General features: G+C 40.1%; 1 protein-coding gene across 1 annotated transcript in view; it reads right to left on the reverse strand.

Annotated features, from left to right (window-relative positions):
* Positions 1 to 19,884, reverse strand: part of EPC2 (enhancer of polycomb 2) — a 102,208-nt gene that overhangs the window by 47,519 nt on the left and 34,805 nt on the right. The window contains exons 3-6 of the mRNA XM_075070240.1: positions 10,903 to 11,048; positions 5,465 to 5,671; positions 2,744 to 2,892; positions 2,315 to 2,447 (exon numbers count right to left, since the gene is read on the reverse strand). Of these exons, the coding sequence (XP_074926341.1) occupies positions 2,315 to 2,447; positions 2,744 to 2,892; positions 5,465 to 5,671; positions 10,903 to 11,048 (635 nt within the window). The remainder of the gene's footprint in view (positions 1 to 2,314; positions 2,448 to 2,743; positions 2,893 to 5,464; positions 5,672 to 10,902; positions 11,049 to 19,884) is intronic.

Raw genomic sequence — 19,884 nt, forward strand, 5'->3', positions numbered from 1 at the left:
GCGACCTGCCGGCCCGCTGGAGTTGCTAGGGTAAAAGGTCTTCCGACGAACGTGCACGCGCGGCGCGTACACCTACTGGAATGGATATGAGCAATCACTCGAAGAAGAACTGAGAATTGTATAGCTTGCTTAAGTGGGAAGAGGTAAAGACACAACCATATACAGTTGCATCCGAAGAAGTGAGCTGTAGCCCAAGAAAACTTACGCTGAAATAAATATGTTAGTCTCTAAGGTGCCACAAGTACTCCTGTTCTTTTTGCGGATACAGACTAACATGGCTGCTACTCTGAAACCTATTTGAAGAGTGTGAGCATCCAGAAGGGACAAATTATTTAGGAATTGTTTTACGTCTTGATGAGCTCCATTAGATTCTGGAACAGACTCCCAATGGTGGAAGTCCCATCACATGGTAAGTTTAAAACTAAACTAGACAAACCATTCAAAACCTACAGTACATACGGTTGAGCATACTGACCTAATTGCCATTTCAATTTAAATTAATTATAGAGGCTCAGCACCAATCAGCATTTAACACAGAACAAGAAAAAAACATACCTTAATTTTTTTCTCATCTGGGAATAAGGATAGCACTCTTTTCTTGTAGTAGTAAGACAACATTGTACAGGAATACCTGAATCTCTCATTCCATTCATGGAGTAGCCCTGAGGAACTGTGTTTACTTTAGGTTCTTCTGTACTCAATATTTTACTTCTATTGTGCACAAAAGGTCAAAAATACCCTCTAATGGAATATTCAGATAATTATTCTACAATCTTTTGGGGTTTTTTGAATATCTAATTTTTATTCATCTATTTTGAGCAGTCCAATACAAAGGAGAGAGAGACCTCTATGGGATTTTTTTCCCTTGTCTTTTGAGAATGTATTTTTTAGGAAGCACTATGGAAAAGGGAAGGATAAAGGTAAGCACTAGGTAAAAACTGATCAGTGTAGGATGGATGTTTGGATCTAACTCCACTATCTCTTACACAATTCTGATTTGATGATCTGGCTAGATTACACCTGAACTCTTGATATGTTTCTTCTCTTTTGAGGTATCTGGACCAGGAGTTTTAAAATGTTTATTTGTTAGAGAGTATTTATTTGGTGGAGCTTCTCCCACTAATGATTTAAATAGAGAGATCTCAAAAAGATTATTTTATCTATTGCCTGAGTTTACAAAAAACTGTGCAGTGTGACCAGTTTGAAGGTGTCCAAAATTTCTAGCTATGCATGTTTCTAGCTATGTAACATCTACTTTTCCAATGTAACAAACACTCCCAAGTTCAGTAGGTATAAAAATAAAACTAGACTAGCTGTGGTTCAGCACAGACAGAAGGAAGTTAAGGAGCAACACTCTTCTGCAAATAAAGGATAACATTTCACAAAATTTGGCAGCCCACAGCTCTCCCAATCTCAGCCTGTCAAAACAATTAACATGCGCATGACAAATAGAGTGAGTCTTCCAGATCTCTCCCTCCTAGTAGCTTGTGGTGCCTAAGAAGAATTAAAAGGCTCACATCTTGTCTGTATTGTTTTCCACTAACACCACACAGTTTCTGATACTATCACACTGTCGATAGAGGGAGGAAATCAGAATCACTGCTAGTTGACACTGCCAGTGCACAGCTCTCAGTAATGTCAGACTACTGACACACAACCCAAGGAGTTCCCTGAAAATTTTGGTCGCTCAGTTTTTACTAAGCATTGACATAATAAAAAATTAATAGTAAAGCTTGTTTCTTGAGCTAGCTAGCTACCTGGAATTGTTAACAGGCCTTGATCTCTGATGCATAATCCCAGTTTATGCCAACCCCTAGAATTCTGTAGCTCTTTCCTTGCCTTTTACTGACACCCCACATATCCCTAATATTCTCATCTGTGTTGTGTGGAATGATTCTGTCCAAAAATATCAGTATTCCTGGACTGTGCTGCTGAAAAAAAGTTCAAAGCTCTACTCCCCAAAGGAAGGCAAGAGAAGTAGTTCACTATATGTCTCAGTATATGGTATAGGCCCTTAAATTCACATTTAAGTGTTTACGTATGTATCTCCTTACAACTAAAAGAGAGTGTAGTGAGAAAGATAGGAACGAAGAATACTATATTGTTCTTTTTTAAGGAAAACACTGATGTCAGGTGTCACTGATACTTAGACATCTGAACTACGTTAGACTATAAGCTTTTCAGGCTAGGGAGAGTCTTTTACTCTCTTTCCCAATCCAAGCACCTGCTCTGCACATTAGATTGACTAGTCAACCCAACTACAAGAGCTGTTCAAAGGAAGAAGATGTCTCATTGCGGACAAAAACAAGTTTACCTTAACTTTACATTCTTGAACTTTGTGGTGGTTTCCATTATGAAGAGTTGCTGGAGTGGTGCTCATCTCTTTGTCAGGTCTATTAAGCTTGACTTCATTAAGGATTTCACCTCCATAATCACCCAAATGGTACCTGAAAGTTATAGAAGGGAAACATTATACATTTTAATGGCAACACCATATTATCAAAAAAAATAAAAGAAGCTGTACAACAAACACAATTTTCAGTTTTATGAAGTTTACAGTGAGATTTAAGCCTTCAACTAAGTAAAAAAGTTCCAAAGTCATGTATACATACAGGAGCAGTAGCTTAATTTACAAAATATGTTACTACGCCTCTGAGATGGAAGGAAACCCTTTTATTTAATGCAGTATTTTATACATATTTAAAGTGGGGCTCTCATAGTTAATGTTGAATGGCAACTTTACCTTTTTTCCACAACTTCTAATGTTAAATGCAACAACTCCCGTTTTGTTTTCTCTCTTCTCTTAATCATCTCCAAAATTGTTATGGCTCTGCTAAACTCTCTTCTTAATTTCAACATCTTCTCATAAGAGGCTTCATCATTCTTTCGATTCTATTGAAAATAGATGGAATGTTAGAGCATAAATCAAAAGCAAAATCTGGAATACATAAATTACGTCAGTTTAGCAAAATATTATAAAATGTAGGTCTGTGGTCAAAAAGAATCTGACCATAGCATAAACCTTTCACAAGAATAAACTATTCAGTGCACCAAACCATAAGTATGATTACAAGAAGAGCTATCAAATCCTAAGCTAATTTTTTTCTTCAAAAAAAGCTCCAATCAAGTCAATGGAAGTTTGTATAAATAAAGAGCTGAGGATTTGGCCCCAAAATATTTTGCTTACCTAGATTCTGCAAGTGATGAGTTTTGCTATGCTTAAGGTTTAAGGTTGATATCAAATTATGGAAAATTGAATACTTTACAGTTCCAGCTATAACCAACTTAAGCTAGTGATTAGCAACTCAAACAGCTGATCTGTAACGTGCTGTTCCTCTGTCTCCCACAAACAGTAAATTGTGATACAAATCAGATATAAAGTCATTACTAGGTTGGTTTGACACAATTTGTTCTTGACAAATCCATGCTGACAGCTACTTATCACCTTATTATCTGCTAGGTGTTTGCAAATTGATAGCTTAATTATTTGCTCCATTTTCTTTCCAGGTACTGAAGTTAAGCTGACTGGTCTGTAAATCCCTGGGTTGTTCTTATTTCCCTTTCAGTACTACATTTGCCCTGTCCAGTCCTCTGGAATCTCTCCTGTCTTCCATGACTTTTCAAATATAATCTCTAACGGCTCAAATATTTCCTCAAACAGCTCCTTGGGTATTCGATGATGTATTTCAACAGACCCTAGTGACCTGAAGACATTTATCTTGTCTAATGGTACGTATACACGGCCGACTTTAAAGCGCTGCTGCAGCAGCACTTGAACCTGGCTATGTAGTCGCAGCTCCAGTGCTGGGAGAGAGCTCAAATGGCACTGTAATAAAACCACCCCTGTGAGGACAATAGCTACCAGCGCTATCTACGCTGTCACTTCATAGCGCCAAAACTTGCATTGCTCAGAGGCCTGGTTTTTCACACCCCTGAGCGAAGAAAGTTTCAGCGCTATAAGTGGCAGCGTAAACAAGGCCCAAGTAATTTTTAACTTGTTTTTTCCCCTATTTTAGCCTCTGATCCTGCCTCATTTTCATTGGCATTCACTAGCATGTTAGATGTCCAATCACTACCAACTTTTTTCATAAAAAACGAAATAAAATCATCCTGCTTTCTGAGGCATTTTAAGGTATAATTCTGTGGCACCTTTGAGTAATTTTTTTTTTTCTTTAAATGGAGGTGCTTTTTTTTTTTTTTTTAGTTAAACAAGAAAATAAATGCTACAATCTGTGCAGTATTCTACTCTAATATTAAATTACATTTATTTTATGCTGCCCCTTAAATTTTCAATGCATGATAAATTTTTATACAGAAAATGCTTAGCTACATTGCTGAAGTTGTCTGGAGGAAGATGGATGTTTAGGAACAGTTGGAGCTTTCGGCATCCAAGAATGAATAGGATATTGTTTGAGCTGTTTAGCACCCTGTGATGGGACAGCTGCCCCTCACTGGCAGAAAAGGGGTTAAAAGCAGCCCTAGGGAGGCTGCAATGGAGGCAGCCAGTTAAAGAGGGGCTGCAAGGAGCAGCCAATCATGGCCTAGCAGGCCCACAGAAGAAGGGCTGCAGGGCAGAGCAGAGTTGAGTTGGCTGGAACTAGAGCGGAGAAGAGCAGGCTCCTAGCAGGAGGAAAAAGTTCCAGCACCTGGGACAATTCAGTGCTGCAAGCATGGACTGGAGAGCTAGGGAGAGCTCCTGGCTGGCTGCTAGGGCCTGCAGGCTGAGGCCCTGAGGTAAGAGCAGAAGAGGGTGCTGGAGTTGCATGGGAAGTGGCTGGGCAGATATTGCAGGTCCCCCAGAAGGGGAGAACACCGAGTATGACACAGCTGGAGGGCAGCGTCATGAAGAGGATGCCGCAGTCCTGGGAGTGACGGGTCCAAGAGTAGAGGCGATGTTGGGCAAGATACCACCAGAAGAGGGCACAGAGCTAATTCCCAATATAATCAGTAAGAAGCACTGCAGTGGTGAGTCGCACCCCATCACACATCCAAGAAGCAGTTGAGAGGATGCATCACACCTTTCCCTCCCACTTGTGGCCAGGACAAGAAGACGACTTAATACTCTTTTCTTCAGCTCAATTACCAGTTCCATCATAACCCTCTACCGCTGCATCCAACAACAATGGATAAGCATGCTAAATACATTTCTACTAAAATGATCAGGCACTGCACAAGAAACTGATTATAAAACCACAGTAGCAGGAGTATGACCTTTAGCTACTTTTATTATTAGACAACAGGCTAGATTACAATTCACTGTGTCAGTTTAACAAGGTTTAAATTTACTCAGGACATTAGACACACACTATAATGATGAACAGTATACAAAAAGACTAGTTGATAGATAACAAATTTAGGCATATTATGGGATTATCCTACAAAGTGCTGAGCATCCTGGTCTTTGCTGGATTAGAACCAAAGTGCTTAGCATGCTGCAGGATCCAGTCCTATATTCACAAATTACCTTCCGAGTCTGCATTTTCTCAGTTCTCCTCCGAAAGGCAACATAAGGGTCATTGTTGGTGGAGCCGTCCCTTTTTTCTTGTTTGATTTGAGGGATAAGGGATGGCCCCCTGCAGTTCTTACGTTTTCTCACCCAGTAGTCATAGACAGCTTTAATAAGGTAATCATCCTCATTTAGCAGCAATTTAGCTTCCTGAAGTGTTACAAGCTGAAAGAAAACACAAAGATGTAGTTCAGTAAGAACAGCAATGAGAAAGTCATTTACAATCTTCATTCATCCTTCTTTCTAAAGCTTCTAGATAAACCTAACAATTCTCTTGCACTGAAAGGCTTGATTTGCACTATAACATGATGGTCATGTACTCAGCCTCAAAAGGAGTTCTGTGGCAGTGGCATATGAGGCAGGGCCGGCTCTACAGTTTTCGCTGCCCCAAGCAGCGCACCGAATTGTCGCCCCGGGCGGGCGGTGGGGGGGGGTCCCTGTGCCCTTAGCGAGGCAGGCGTGTTTCTGCGGCGGTGGCAATTTGGCAGCAGCTTCTATGTTTAGCTGAAGCCGCCCCGTAGAGCTAAACATAGAAGCCGTCGAATTGCCTCCGCCGCGGAAACGCGCCTGCCGCCCTAAGGGCACACAGACTGCCCCCCTTCCCCGCCCGCTGCAGCAATTCGGCGCACTGCATGGAGGCAAAACAAGGGGGACTGCTGCCCCTGGCAGAAAGCCGCCTGAAGCAGCAGCTTGGAATGCTGGTGCCTGGAGCCAGCCCTGATATGAAGTAGTATTAAGCCTACCATCCACATTAAAGTAAAAGAACATGATAAACATCAGCAGTGGAATTTTTTTTTTGAAGTTCTAAAATATGTCATATCTCCACAATAACCACTGCCACTTAGCACTAACACAATTATTTTGTCTATTCTGACTGGAATGAGTACTAGCTATGCAATCTATAGTAGTGCAAGGAAAGCAATGGCAAAAAAAAAAAAAAAAAGGGAAGTCAGCAATTCTGTCCTTACACTACTATTATCCTCACAACACCCATATAGTAGTTGTGTGTCCCTTCTGCCTGGAATGAATACTAGCCTTAGTGGCCACACATACCTGCTCACATGCCCATACAGTATCTACAGAGAAAAGTATATGTACTTCATTTATATACAATTTTTTATATACATATATTACACTTTAAAAAGCCAGTCTGTCCATTACTATGAACAGCATTTTAGAAATTCTAAAATATTCAGTTTTCCTTCCTTTGGTTTTATGAATTAATATTTTTAAAGTATCAATTCTGCATCGGGAACAGGATTCATTATTTAAATTTTGTTCTCTTTGTAAAGGAAAGTGGACTTTTGGCCAACCCTACCTGTTAATTATATTCCCACAAGGGGCTCCATTAATACGGACACCGAGGGGCGAGAGGGGTTGTCCTTTTGCTTATTCAGGTAGCTTCTCAAATTGACTGACAGGATCATTTGGCATCTTTCTTCTCTTCAGCTAGCAACTGACTCTCATTGAACAGCTTTTAACTTCATCAGTAGGACTCACATTCCAAATAAAACTAAAATACAAACTATTTACAAAGTAAGATTCTTAGGTGGATTCCAGCGTTTTGGAAGCCCTTACAGAAAGCAATTTACAAGTGGGATCAAACTTGTTTCTGCTTGTGGGGATCCAACAATCTAGAAATTGTTTTTTGCCTAGTAGTTCCTAACACTCAGATTCAGTAATCTGAATCCTATACCCTAAAGTATCAGCAGAAGCTCGAGCATCCACAAAATGGCCCCTGAAGTTAAGCAGAAAGCACCAAAAAGCTGCCTGACACATTTTCTCTACACAGACACTCCCCACAAAGCAGTAACATTATAATCAGCAATTCCTAATGCCTCCATAGGACATACAAAACCCTCTGATATATATGCTTCCTTAACACAGACTCAAATCCATTTGGCAAGGATCAACAGAAAATGAATTGTTCTTGGCAAGAACACAAGAAAAACAAGGAGTCTGAAGCACTGACTTCTTTGACTTTGCGTAGGTAAGATTTCAGGACTTCAGTGGCATCTAGGAAATGCCAAGCTCCTTCATTACCAGAAGACAGCAGGGGCCTAAACGGAAGGAGAGTAATCTTTATATTCCTGTGCAACTCAGCATTCATCTTCAATGTAAAGCTGAGAATCACGAGTTGTGCTACTTTAATACTGAAAAAACGGAAAGAGGAATCACCATGAGGGGACTGCAAGTTCATCCTAATTATGGTTACCAGAAAGGTCATTTTAATTGAGAGCCAAAATAAGAATAACCAACATCAGTGTTTTACAAGAGAGAAATACTCAATGTTTAAACACTACAGTAGCCAAGAAGAAACAATTATTTGTTCAGCCAAAACCTGTTCCAACTGCTCTGAAAAAATCTGGCTACTAAGGGACGCAAACCCACCCAGTGTCTCTCCACAGCTCTCTCACTACTGAACCCGACTTCTCAACATACTGACAGACCTTCATCTAGTTAAAGAAACTCCAAGAACATAAGGAACAGAGCACCACTTTGATCTTTTAACTCCTCGCACTGGGGCAAACCAAAAGAGTATTCCAACTGGAACTGTGGACCATGGAGATAGACAACTTTCTTAATCTCAGCTAAGTGTCTGCCTCACTTTGAGAGAGAGCCCCAGATGTTTCAAGGTTTGCTTCTCACACACCAACCCTTTCAATGTAGTTTTCCTTCTGCAGTAAAAGGAAATGGCCCTGGAGACATCAAATCCAAAAAGAGAGGGTCCTTGTTGATTAGATCTGATCATCAGTTAACTAGCTTGAATTGTAAGGCCAGGCAAGAGACACTAGAATCAATATTCCTTCATCTCCCTTTACTTTTTAACATAATCCTTGGGGGATCCACTTCATTTCCCTCCAAATCAAACTCATCAAGACTGACAGCTTTACAACTCAGTTAATCGCTTGCAAATTGAGGGCTCCTACCAGGACTGTTATTCTCAAGGCTCTGAGATTCTTTCCCATTTATTCTAAGAGAACATTCTTCTCTGACTCAGATTCTATTCCTGGTGAGCATCTGGCACATAACAAGACCACCTTAGTTTTGTTAATTGAAGGACTGACTAGCTTGGAGACTGTCTCCTAGAACAACATTAATGCTAGTCTCACTGCTCTGAGCTCAAGGACTGACATATGCATCCCTTTCTTGCCTGGGCCATGTCTCCTGGGCTTTTTCCCAATTCCAAAAACTGGTGTTGCTGGTGATAACTGCCCTGTGGGGCTCCTACACTGGAAGGGCTTTCAGTAAAATTCTCTGGGAATTCCCACAGGCAGAGATTTGTCTGATCATGTTGCCAAGAACAGACGCATGCAGCTCTCCTAACTCAGCCCCCTGAGAGTCAGGAAAGCACTTAAGAGATGACAAGAGAGCTTCCAGGCCCATCGCACCAGTTCTATGAACAAAATCATAACTCAATACTTGTTCAACTTATCGAAACTTTCTCCCTGGACTTCCTTACTTTTTCACTCTCCTGCAAAGAGTACTAATGGCAGTACTAAAGAGAGTCCCGAGATGTATAATTTATCGAGGTGGCATGAACTGTATTCAGATCCAGCTGTGAAAGGTACAGGGGCTTCTCAGCCCTTTCCCTACCATGTTTCTCACTATGGTTGGCTTCAGCTTCCCAGCAAGATCCAGCACCAGCTGGAGATCCTATCCACTGTCTACTCAAGCGTGGAAAAAAGGAGGAGATGTGACCACTGTAATTCCATTCTGCTCCCTGGAAAGGGTACACACAGTCAACACCACACAAGGAGCACCTCGTAAGTGTCCTCTTCTGAGGCTCCATCTTTAACCAGCTAAGAGATTCATTGAAGCATCTTATCCATGGCAAACATAGAAAACAGGCTGGTTAATGAAGACATGTTGCTAACTGAAGAGAAAAAGGAGCCAAAATCTTCCTTCGGTCCTTTTGTGGAGCTACCCAAATAAGCAAAAAAGGAACACCAACCCAACTTCCCATTTGCTGGAACCCTCTGTGACAAGGTGTAAAAGCACTCTGGCATGAGAGAGGTGATGATCTAACAGAGTTATAAAAGAAAAACAGACGCTGGTGCAAAAGAGGGAATTACAGAGGAAGTGCATGTTCTTTCTCCAACCAACTGGCTGAAGTGCAAAAGGTCACATGTGTTTATTACCAAGTAGTTTAAGTAGATTTGTTCTTGTTTTGAGTTTTTTTTTTTTAAATGAAGCATGCCTGAAAACAGGAATATGAAGTGACCAGTCACTGGGATTTTTATTTTTCCTTTCCTGATTTGTGAGTCTTCACATCGTCTTACACTCCCTACAAACAGAAAAGTAATCTGTATCTACAACCTGCAAGATGAGGGTTTAAAAAAATTTTTTAGAAGAGAAAAAGATGTATCTCAGTAACCAATTAGTTTATTCACCTGACACTCCATCAGACTATATAGCTTATTATTGTTAAGGTCAAAAATGTCCGCAGAATTACCTTTCCTAGTTGTAGTGTAATATAGAGAAACTATTTAAGAAATTTCTAATACACGTTTTGCATATTTAGGGTAAAACATTAAAATAGTAAATCATTAAGGGATTTTTATAAAAGATACAGCTCCAATTAGAATCCAAACTCAGAGCTGGAGGGATGTGCACTGCCAAGTTACTGAGCACTCAACTCCAACTGAAGTTCTATGATTTCCACTGAAGTCAACAGAAACAGAGTGCTCCCCAATTCGCAGGATCAGGAATTAAGTTTGGAAAGTAAACTAAAGCGACTAAAGATTAGCTTGCAACAAGAGAAAAATCCTGGGTTTAGCTTGTTTTGGACTTTTTGGTTTTCTTTTTAAATTAGAATACACATTTAAAATGTTAGTTCTCCCCCGCCCCCTCCAAGTAACGGAATTTAAGGCCAAAAGGAACCACTAGAGCATCTAGTCTGACCTCCTGGATATCGCTGGCCACCCCCACTCCCCGCACACTAAACCCAAAATTAGACCAAAGAAAAGGAACGCTAAGGAAAATCAGGATGTGCATGCAAAAAACTGTCAGCCTACTAAAGTTGATATCTCTAACACTGATATTGACAAAATAGGATGACAGACATCCTCTTCTATTGCACTAAATTTTGGAGTTCAATGAGGACATTAAAAACAAAAACAAAAAACTATTTCACTTACTATTTTCATTCTAGGTAATTAAAAATTTAGTGACTCTACCTGCCTAATAAGATAAAGAAGAGTACTGTGGTTTTATGAACACACACTATGGATCTGGGGTTGTGTTTTTCAAACAACTAGTGGGAGGCACAGTAGTGATACTCAAAGGTTAAGAAAAATATATAAAAGATTAAATAGAAGTGAAACAAAATTGAAATATTAATGAGAATGATTATCCGTAAAAGAAGAGAGGATTATTTCTTAAGAGTGCAATACCTGATTAGAACTGGCTTTTTCAAGCCTGTCAATCATAATTTCAAACTGTAGCGGCTTGATTTCCATCTTCCGATTGAGTCTGTTTAATAACGTCTCATCTTCAGAGTCCATATCATAATCTGGTTGCTCATTGTCCAGATTAAAGGCTGAAACAGAAACATGTATAAAAGCAGCTCTTAGTTACAGGAGTCACTTATTTATGTTAAGGATTCCAAATTAAGATATTACAGTAACATATCACCATTTTTAGCTGCAAATTAACATCCTTCAAAGTAACTGATCTCTTATGACTTTTAAGTGTGTAAGTTTCTCATTATCTGTTAATTTTAATGTTTTCCAATATTCTTATATATTTAATTTAAACTAAAACCTACTTTTCTTTAGTATGTATTCAGCAAAGGAGAAAAGGTCACAGCCAAGTTATATTAATATCAGATGCTGAATTATTAAGAGATTGAGTCACTTTATACATCAGTCAACATAAGATTTACTAGAAAAAAAATAAAATAAAATAAAATCTAATTTAAAATTGCATTAAAAATCAGAGTTATTTAACATTTTACCCAGGCCAGCTTAACTTGTCTCCCTTCAACCCACAAAAGCAAAAAAATGTCAAGTGGCAGCTAAAATTCTGTCGATAAACTCATGTGCAAATTTTTCTGAAAGATTAAATTACTATAATTTTCAGATGCAACCCTTACTCAGACACAAGGGACATGAAAAACAGAGCTCCAATGTAATTTTAAATTGACTATTGTTCCTATTTGAGATGACTTAGATAATTAGCATATGTAATATATTGTGGGTTTGATGGTTTTTTTTAATTTCTGTATAGTGTTTATAAAAGGGCTCGATCAATATCAATGGAAATTAAGGCACTACTAACACCAAAAACAGGTACAGCAGAGGAAGAATGAAAAAGCAACCAAATCTCTTTTCCTCTTACCTCCCCAACGATACTGCCCTGATAACATGCCCCAGGCTTGACCTGGAAACATTGTTTCTCTAGAACTTAGAGCATATCTTCAGCTTCCATGCATATTAAATCTTTGTCTCTGTCACTTAAGATGTAATCCAGACAGGACAAGTATCAGGTAGATAATGCAGCAAAGCCAATTCATTTCAGATAGATTATTAAAGCCCTAACGACGGCAAGAAGCTTCAATCAGTGCTAACATTCAATTAGTGAATATTTCAAACTAGGAACCTAGAAGGTTGAAAATGGGATAAGGAGTCTTTCAGTTCCCCAAATCATTTAATTTTTATGATTATTGCAGTAGAACCATTGAAGGCTTATGTTAAAAGAAATTTATTTATCTTAGGGTAAGAAATGCATTCAAAAAAACTTATTTAATCCAGAACTGAATATAGGCGCTGTGCTATAAATACATAAATGATAATGAATAATATTGTTTATTAAGTACTAAGTCACTGAAACTGTATTTAAAAATAGTTCCATGATGTGTGTCAAAAGTTTACACAAGATTTCATTTAGATGGAAATCTGATAATCAATAGAATTTATTACTTAGAAAAAGACTTGTGAGGATGTTACAGTTCACAACACTAGGTCCTAGTTTCTCAAAGAAAGTCTATAGGAATCCATCAAAGTTCATAGACTGAAAAGATGAAAACAGAACCATGAACTGGCAAAATATTATGGAAAATGGTACTTATAAAATCGTGCAAACCTGCACCTTCGTTCATCCACACTAAAATAAAAACAGTTTAAATAAAAACCCAGCAGTCTTTCCTGTTTACAGTTTTAGAATTTCAGTGGTGACACTTCATGTTACCAAGATTTCATTATTTTAAATACGTATTACAGTTTTTGAAGAAATTGTAAAAGATGTATAGGAAATTTCTACTGCGAATTAGCTGGGTCTAGAGTTGTTGGAGGGGAAAAAAAAAAAAAGCCATATTTTCAGTGTTGCCAACTCCAGAAATTTTATCATGAGTGCTGTGGTGTTTTATGTTTTCCCTTAAATACTTAGCCCCTGGAGATGTATGTTTACATGAGACTCTCAACACTCATTAAAGAAGTGTGCAGCCCTCACGGATGCAGAAAAAAAACCCTGAAAACACAAACCCTAATGGTTCAGACATCAGAAAGCAAATAAGAAGAACAACAATTTTATAATCTTATGATTTTTAAGACGCAATTTCTTGGGGGAGCTTATGGGGGGGCTGATGACATATTACTGTGGCTCTTTGGCAATGTACATTGGTAAATTCTGGCTCCTGCTCAGTGTGCAGCCCTCACGGATGCAGAAAAAAAACCATAAAGAAATTAATCGAAATAAGAAATTTGATTAATCACCTTGCTTAAACCAAACAGAATATCAACTGAAATTTATTAAAATATTTGTTGGGATGTTTTTCTACATTTTCAAATATATTGATTTCTATTACAACACAGAATACAAAGTGTACAGTGCTCAACTTTATATTATTATTTGATTACAAATATTTTCACTGTAAAAAATTATACAAAAGTAAAAGTTAGATTTTCAATTGCTTTTCAATTGCACTTCAGTACTTGTATGAGGTGAATCTCTTTATTATAAAAGTGCAAATTGCAAATGTAGATTTATTTTGTTACACAACTGCACTCAAAAAACAATGTAAAACATTAAGAGTCTACAAATCCATTCAGTCCTATTTCTTGTGCAGCCAATCACTAAGACAAACAAGTTTGTTTATATTTATGGGACATAATGCTGCCCGCTTCTTATTTACAATGTCATCTGACAGTGAGAACAGGTGTTTGCATGGCACTTTTGTAGCCAGCATTAATAAACATTCGTATGCTATATTCATGCTTTGGCCACCATTCCAGAGGACATGCTTCCATGCTGATGATGCTTGTTAAAAAAAAAAAAAATGCGTTCATTACATTTATGACTGAACTCCTTGGGGGAGAATTGTATGTCTCCTGCTCTGTTTTACTCACATTCTGCTATATATTTCATGTTATAGCAATCTTGGATGATGCCACAGCACGTTTATTTGTTTTAAGAACCCTTTCACTTCAGATTTGACAAAACGCAAAGAAGATATCAATGTGAGATTTCTAAAGATAGCTACAGCACTCAACCCAATGTTTAAGATTGTGAAGTGCCTTCCAAAATCTGAGTGGGGTGAGGTGTGGAGCATGCTTTCAGAAGTCTTAAAAGAGCAACACTCAGATGCAGAAACTAGAGAACTGAACCACTAAAAAAGAAAAATCAACTTTCTGCTGATGGCATCTGACTCAGATAATGAAAATGAATTTGCATCGGTCTGCACTGCTTTGGATCATTATCGAGCAGAACCCATCATCGGCATGTCCTCTAGAAGGGTGGTTGAAGCATGAAGGGACATATGAATCTTTAGTGCATCTGGCACGTAAATATCTTGCAATGAGGGCTACAACAGTGCCATGCAAACACCTGTTCTCACTTTCAGGTCACATTGTAAACAAGAAGCAGGTAGCATTATCTCCTGCAAATGTAAACAAACTTGTTTGTCTTAGTGATTGGCTGCACAAGAAGTAGAACTGAATGGACTTGTAGCTTCTAAAGATTTAGATTGTTTTATTTTTGAATACAGTTATGTTTTGTACATAAGTCTACATTTGTAAGTTCAACTTCCATGATAAAGAGATAGTTCTACAATACTTGTATTAGATTAATTGAAAAATACCATTTCTTTTGTTTACTGTGGAAATATCTGTAATAAAAATAATCATACAAAGTGAGCACTGTACACTTTGTATTCAGTGTGGTAATTGAAATCAATATATTTTAAAATGTAGAAAACATTCAAAAATGTTTAAATAAATGTTATTCTGTTATTCTTTAATAGTGCAATTCATTTTTTTAAAATCGCTTGACAGCCCTAGTCTAAATGTTTCATTTATTTTTAATTTGGGGAAGGAGTACTGTACTTGCAAGAAAAAAAGAAAATATTGATTTGTTCACTACACTTAATGAGGGGGATCTAAAAATATGCCTTAACATGGTCTTAATCACATTAATAGGTTTTTTGGTAATAGATTAATTGCAATGGATTTAAAATTTTGTGGGTTCAGTTAGAATCTACTTTTGAAATGCCTTTATTTTAAAAATAAACTGAGGTTGCTGGGAAAAAAATGCTATTGTACCAGAATACCTTTTCTCATAACAACGAATCAGAAATTAACAAAAGGTATCTTACTTCTATTGTGCTAAAAGTAGAGGTTTATACTTAACACAGTGAGCCTAGGGGCAGAAATTTAGTAACAACCCTTGCCTTTTAATTTTAATAGATTCATGTTTTATACAATATACAAATTAGATTATCCACTTTTAGAATACTGATTCCAGACCAAAGAATTATATTAAGACTATATTCCTTTCTACATCTTTACTGTTCAAAACATTAATATCTAAATTGGGGTCGGCAACCTTTCAGAAGTGCTGAGCCAAGTCTTCCTTTATTCAGTCTGATTTAAGGTTTGGTGTGCCAGTAATACACTAACATTTTTAGAAGGTCTCTTTCTATAAGTCTATATTATATAACTAAACTATTGTATGTAAAGTTAACAAGGTTTTCAAAATGTTTAAGAAGCGTCATTTAAAATTAAATTAAAATGCTGATCTTACGCTGCCGGCCTGCTCAGCTCGCTGTCAGCCTGGGGTTCTGTTCACCTAGGCCGGCAGTAGGCTGAGCAGGGCCTGCGGTGGGACCCCAGACCGCGGGGGGAGGGGAGGAAGGTTTCAGGGGTCAGGGCAGAGGGCTGGGGTGGGAGCAGTTCAGGGCAGAGGGCTGGAGTGTGTGGGGGCTGTAGGGCAGAAGGCTGGGTGTGGGGGGCAAAGGGCAAGGGCAAGGGCGGTTGGGGGGGGGGTTCAGGGCAGAGGATGGGCTGTGGAGATCGCAGGCAGAAGGCTGAAGTGCGTGGGGTAGGAGCTCAGGCAGAAGGCTGGGTGTGGGGGGGGTCAGGGCAGAGGGCTGGGGGTGTGTTGGGGTGGGGGGGGTGTAGGGCAGAAGGCTAAGTCTGTGGGAGGGGTCAGGGCATGGGGCTGGGGTGCTCGGCTTGTGGGGGTGCTCCCAGCCCCCTGCCCTGAGCCACTCAAGGCAGGGGGCTGGAAGGGATATGCCCTCTTCCATCCCCTTTCCCCAGGCTTCGGTCCCTACCTCTCTCTGCGTCCTGTACGGAGCTGTGTGCACACTGCCGCTCTTCCCCCTCCCACTTGCTAGGGCCAGCAGCTGATTGGCGCAGGGAAGAAGAGGAGGCGGGTCAGAAAAGCACCACGGTGGGGGAAGCAGCAGGGGAGAGGGAAGCTTGGCTGCCGCACAACCAAACTTCTGCCTCCTGCCCCCGCAGGAGAGAGCGGTCTGCGGAGGGGCTGAGTGGCGCTGGGACTGCGGCAGGCAGCTGCGTGCCGCTCAAAATCGGCTTGCGTGCTGTTTGGCACGCATGCCGCAGGTTGCCGACCCCTGATCTAAACAAAGACATAATAACGATGTAAGAGTGCCACTACAATTAAGATTACATCTTAGTATCTTTCATGGAACATCAACATGCTTAGTCAGATTTCTTTGAAATCTGGTATGCCTTAGAAGGGTGCAGGGTAGGCTTAGTGAAACAATCATTGGTGCTACAGGTTCTTGAGAGATGAACCCCACCATCACCTGCCATTTTTAAAAACACTTTCTAGGTGCCACCTCCTTCCCACCATCCCCAAGGAGAGATCAGTCTGTGTGATGTTGGGTCAAAATGGTGTCAATCTGTTGAGATTTATTCAAGATTGTTCATAGAATCAGAGAAATATAGGACTGGAAGGAAACTCACGTAGTCATCCAGTACAGTCTCCAGCACCAAAGCTAAGCTAAGTATTATCTAGACCTTCACTGATAGGCATTTGTCTAAATTGTTCTTAAACACCTCCAATGACAAAGATTTAACAACCTCCCTAGGTAATTTGTTCCAGTGCTTAACTACCCTTACAGTTAGGTTAGACACTAGGAAAGACTTCCTAACTCTCCCTTGCTGAAACTTAAGCCTATTACTTTTTGTCCTGACCTCAGTGGTTAAGGAGAACAATTTATCACCCTCCTCTTTATAACAACCTTTTATGTATTTGAACACTTATGCCTTCAGTCTTGTCTTCTTCAGACTAAACAAACCCAGTTTTTTCAGTCTTTCCTTGCAGGTCATGTTTTCTAGACCTTTAATCATTTTTGTTGCTCTTCTCTAGCCCAATTTGTCCACATCTTTCTCAAAGCGTGGTGCCCAGAACTGGGCACAATACTCCAGTTGAGGCCTTATCAGTGCAAAGTACAGCGGAAAAATTACTTCTTGTGCGTTGTTTACAACACTCTTGTTAATACATGCAGGATGATGTTCAGCTTTTTTGCAACAGTATTAGTCTGTTGATTCATTTAGTTTGTGATTCACTATAACCCCAGATCCTTTTCTGCAGTTTTCTTCCTAGGAAGTCATTTCCCAACATGTATTTGTGCAACTGATTATTCCTTCCAAGTGTAGTACTTTGCCTTTGTCCTTACTGAACTTCATCCTATTTTATTTAGACCTTTTCTCCAGTTTGTCAAGATCATTTTGAATTCTAATCCTACCCTCCAATGTGCCTACAATCCGTCCCACATTGGATTTGTCCACAAACTTTATAAGCGTACACTCTATACCATTATCCAAGTCACTGATGAAGATATAGCCCCAGGACTCAAATGTGAACTATTGATAACTACTCTGACTATTCTTTTCCAGCCAGTTGTGCACCTACCTTACAGTAGGTTCATCTAGGTTTTTTGTTTTTTTTATAAACAGGTCAGGTGAGACAGTGTCAAAAGCCTCACTAAAGTAATCCACTGCGTCCCCCCTCCCCATCCACAATGCTCGTTACCCTGTCAAAGAAGGATGTTAGCTTGGTTTGACATGATTTGTTCTTGATAAATCCATGCTGACTGTTAATTACCTTATTTTCTTGTAAATGCTTACAAATTACTGTATGTACTCGATCAAGCCGGTTCATTTATAAGCCATCCCCACCAAGACGGATAAGTAAAAATGGAAAATTTTTATAACTTGTTCATAAGCCGACCCTATAATTCAGAGGTCAGCAAATTTTGGCTCCTGGGCCATCAGGATAAGCGGCTGGTGGGCAGAGATGGTTTGTTTACCTCGAGCATCCGCAAGCATGGAAGTAAACCTAAGTAAACAAAGTGTCCTGCCGTGCCAGCTGCTTACCCTGATGGGCCAGGACAGCAACAGGTGGGAAAACTTTGGGGGGTGGGGGGGCAGAAACTAGGAGTCAGAGGAGTAACCCCCTGTGACCACCCCCCACACGACCCCACCCCTAGCCCGGGACCCCCACACTGTCCCCGTCCTATCCCTTCCCACCTTATCTCGGGAGGATGTCTCTGGGTACGTTCAGGCTACCAGTCGTATCAGGGGGTGGGAGGGGGAGCAATCAATTTATCAGGGATCGATATATCGCGTCTCATCGAGACATGATATATCAATCCCCGAACACGCTCCCCGTTGACTCCGGAACTCCATCAGAGCGAGCAGCGGTAGCAGAGTTGATGGGGGAGCCGCAGCCATCGATCCTGCGCCACGAGGACGGGAGGTAAGTCAGAATAAGATACATTGACTTCAGCTACGGTATTCCCATAGCTGAAGTTGCGTATCTTACGTTGACACCCCCAACCCTCCATGTAGACCAGGCCTCTGGCTTGGCTGGAGCTGCTCCAGTAGGCTGAGCAGTGTAGCCGCAGCCTGCTCTGTCAGGCCAGACCGGGCAGCACAGCTGCAGCATGTTTCAGCGGGCTGGGCCAGGTAGCACGGCCGCAGTGTGCTCTGGAGGCAGGACTGAGCAGCACGGCTGCAGCCTGACAGCTCCAGAGCTGCAGCTGCTTTGGAGGCTGGGGGAAGAGCAGCGTGGCAAGAAGAAGAGACACTCTGGCCCCACCTCTTCCCTTCTGTGTCTGCTGGCTGTGCTGCTTTGCCTTGCTCCCTTTGTTGGGGGGAAGGGGCTGTGTCCCACCTCTCCCTCTCTATACCTGTTCATAAGCCGACCCCCTTCTCTGGTGCTTCCCTTTTTTATAAAAAAAAAAAAAAAAAAAATCAGCTTATGAATGAGTATATATGGTAATTGTTTGATTCATTATCTTTCCAGGTACCAACGTTAAGCTGACTGGTCTATAATTACCTAGGGTATCCTTATTCCCCTTTTTACAGATAAGTACTATATTTGCCTTTTTCCAATCCTCTGGGGTCTCTCCCCTTCTCAAAATAATTTCTAATGGTTTGAAGATCTCTTAAGCCAGTTCCTTAAGTAATCTAGAATGTATTTCATCATGGTCTGCTGACTTGAAGGTATCTAACTTATTCTTTCCCTATTTCAGCCTCAGATCCTATCCTATTAACAATGTTGTTTCCTATGTAGTCATACAATCACTGCTACCTTTTCTGGTGACACCTTAGCCATTATGGCATTTTCTGTTACTGTCTTTCCCTTCTAATCCAGTAACGGGCCTAACCTCTCCTCGGTCTGCCTTTTGCTTCTCACATATTTGTAAAATGCTTTCTTGTTACCTTTTATATTCCTAGCTAGTTTAATCTCGTTTTGTGCCTTGGCCTTCTTAATTTTGACCCTACATGCGTGTGTTGTTGTTTTTTTATATTCATCCTTCATAATTTGACCTAGTTTCTACTTTTTGTATGACTCTTTTTTGAGATTCAGGTCATTGAAGATTTCCTGATTGAGCCAGGGTGGTCTCATCATTTTTCCTATCCTTCCTACGCACTGGGATAGTTTGCTCTTGTGCCCCTAATAATGTGTCTAAAAAACTACCAGCTCTCCTGAACTCTTTTTTTGCTTAAATTTACTTCCCATGAGATCTTACCTACCAGTTCTCCGAGTTTGCTCAAGTCTGCCTTCTTGAAGTCCATTTTCTTTATTCTGCTGTTCTCTCCTATCGTTCCTTAGAGTCATGA

This window comes from Chelonoidis abingdonii, chromosome 10, assembly GCF_003597395.2.
Source record: "Chelonoidis abingdonii isolate Lonesome George chromosome 10, CheloAbing_2.0, whole genome shotgun sequence".
In the NCBI taxonomy this organism is placed as follows: Eukaryota; Metazoa; Chordata; order Testudines; family Testudinidae; genus Chelonoidis; species Chelonoidis abingdonii.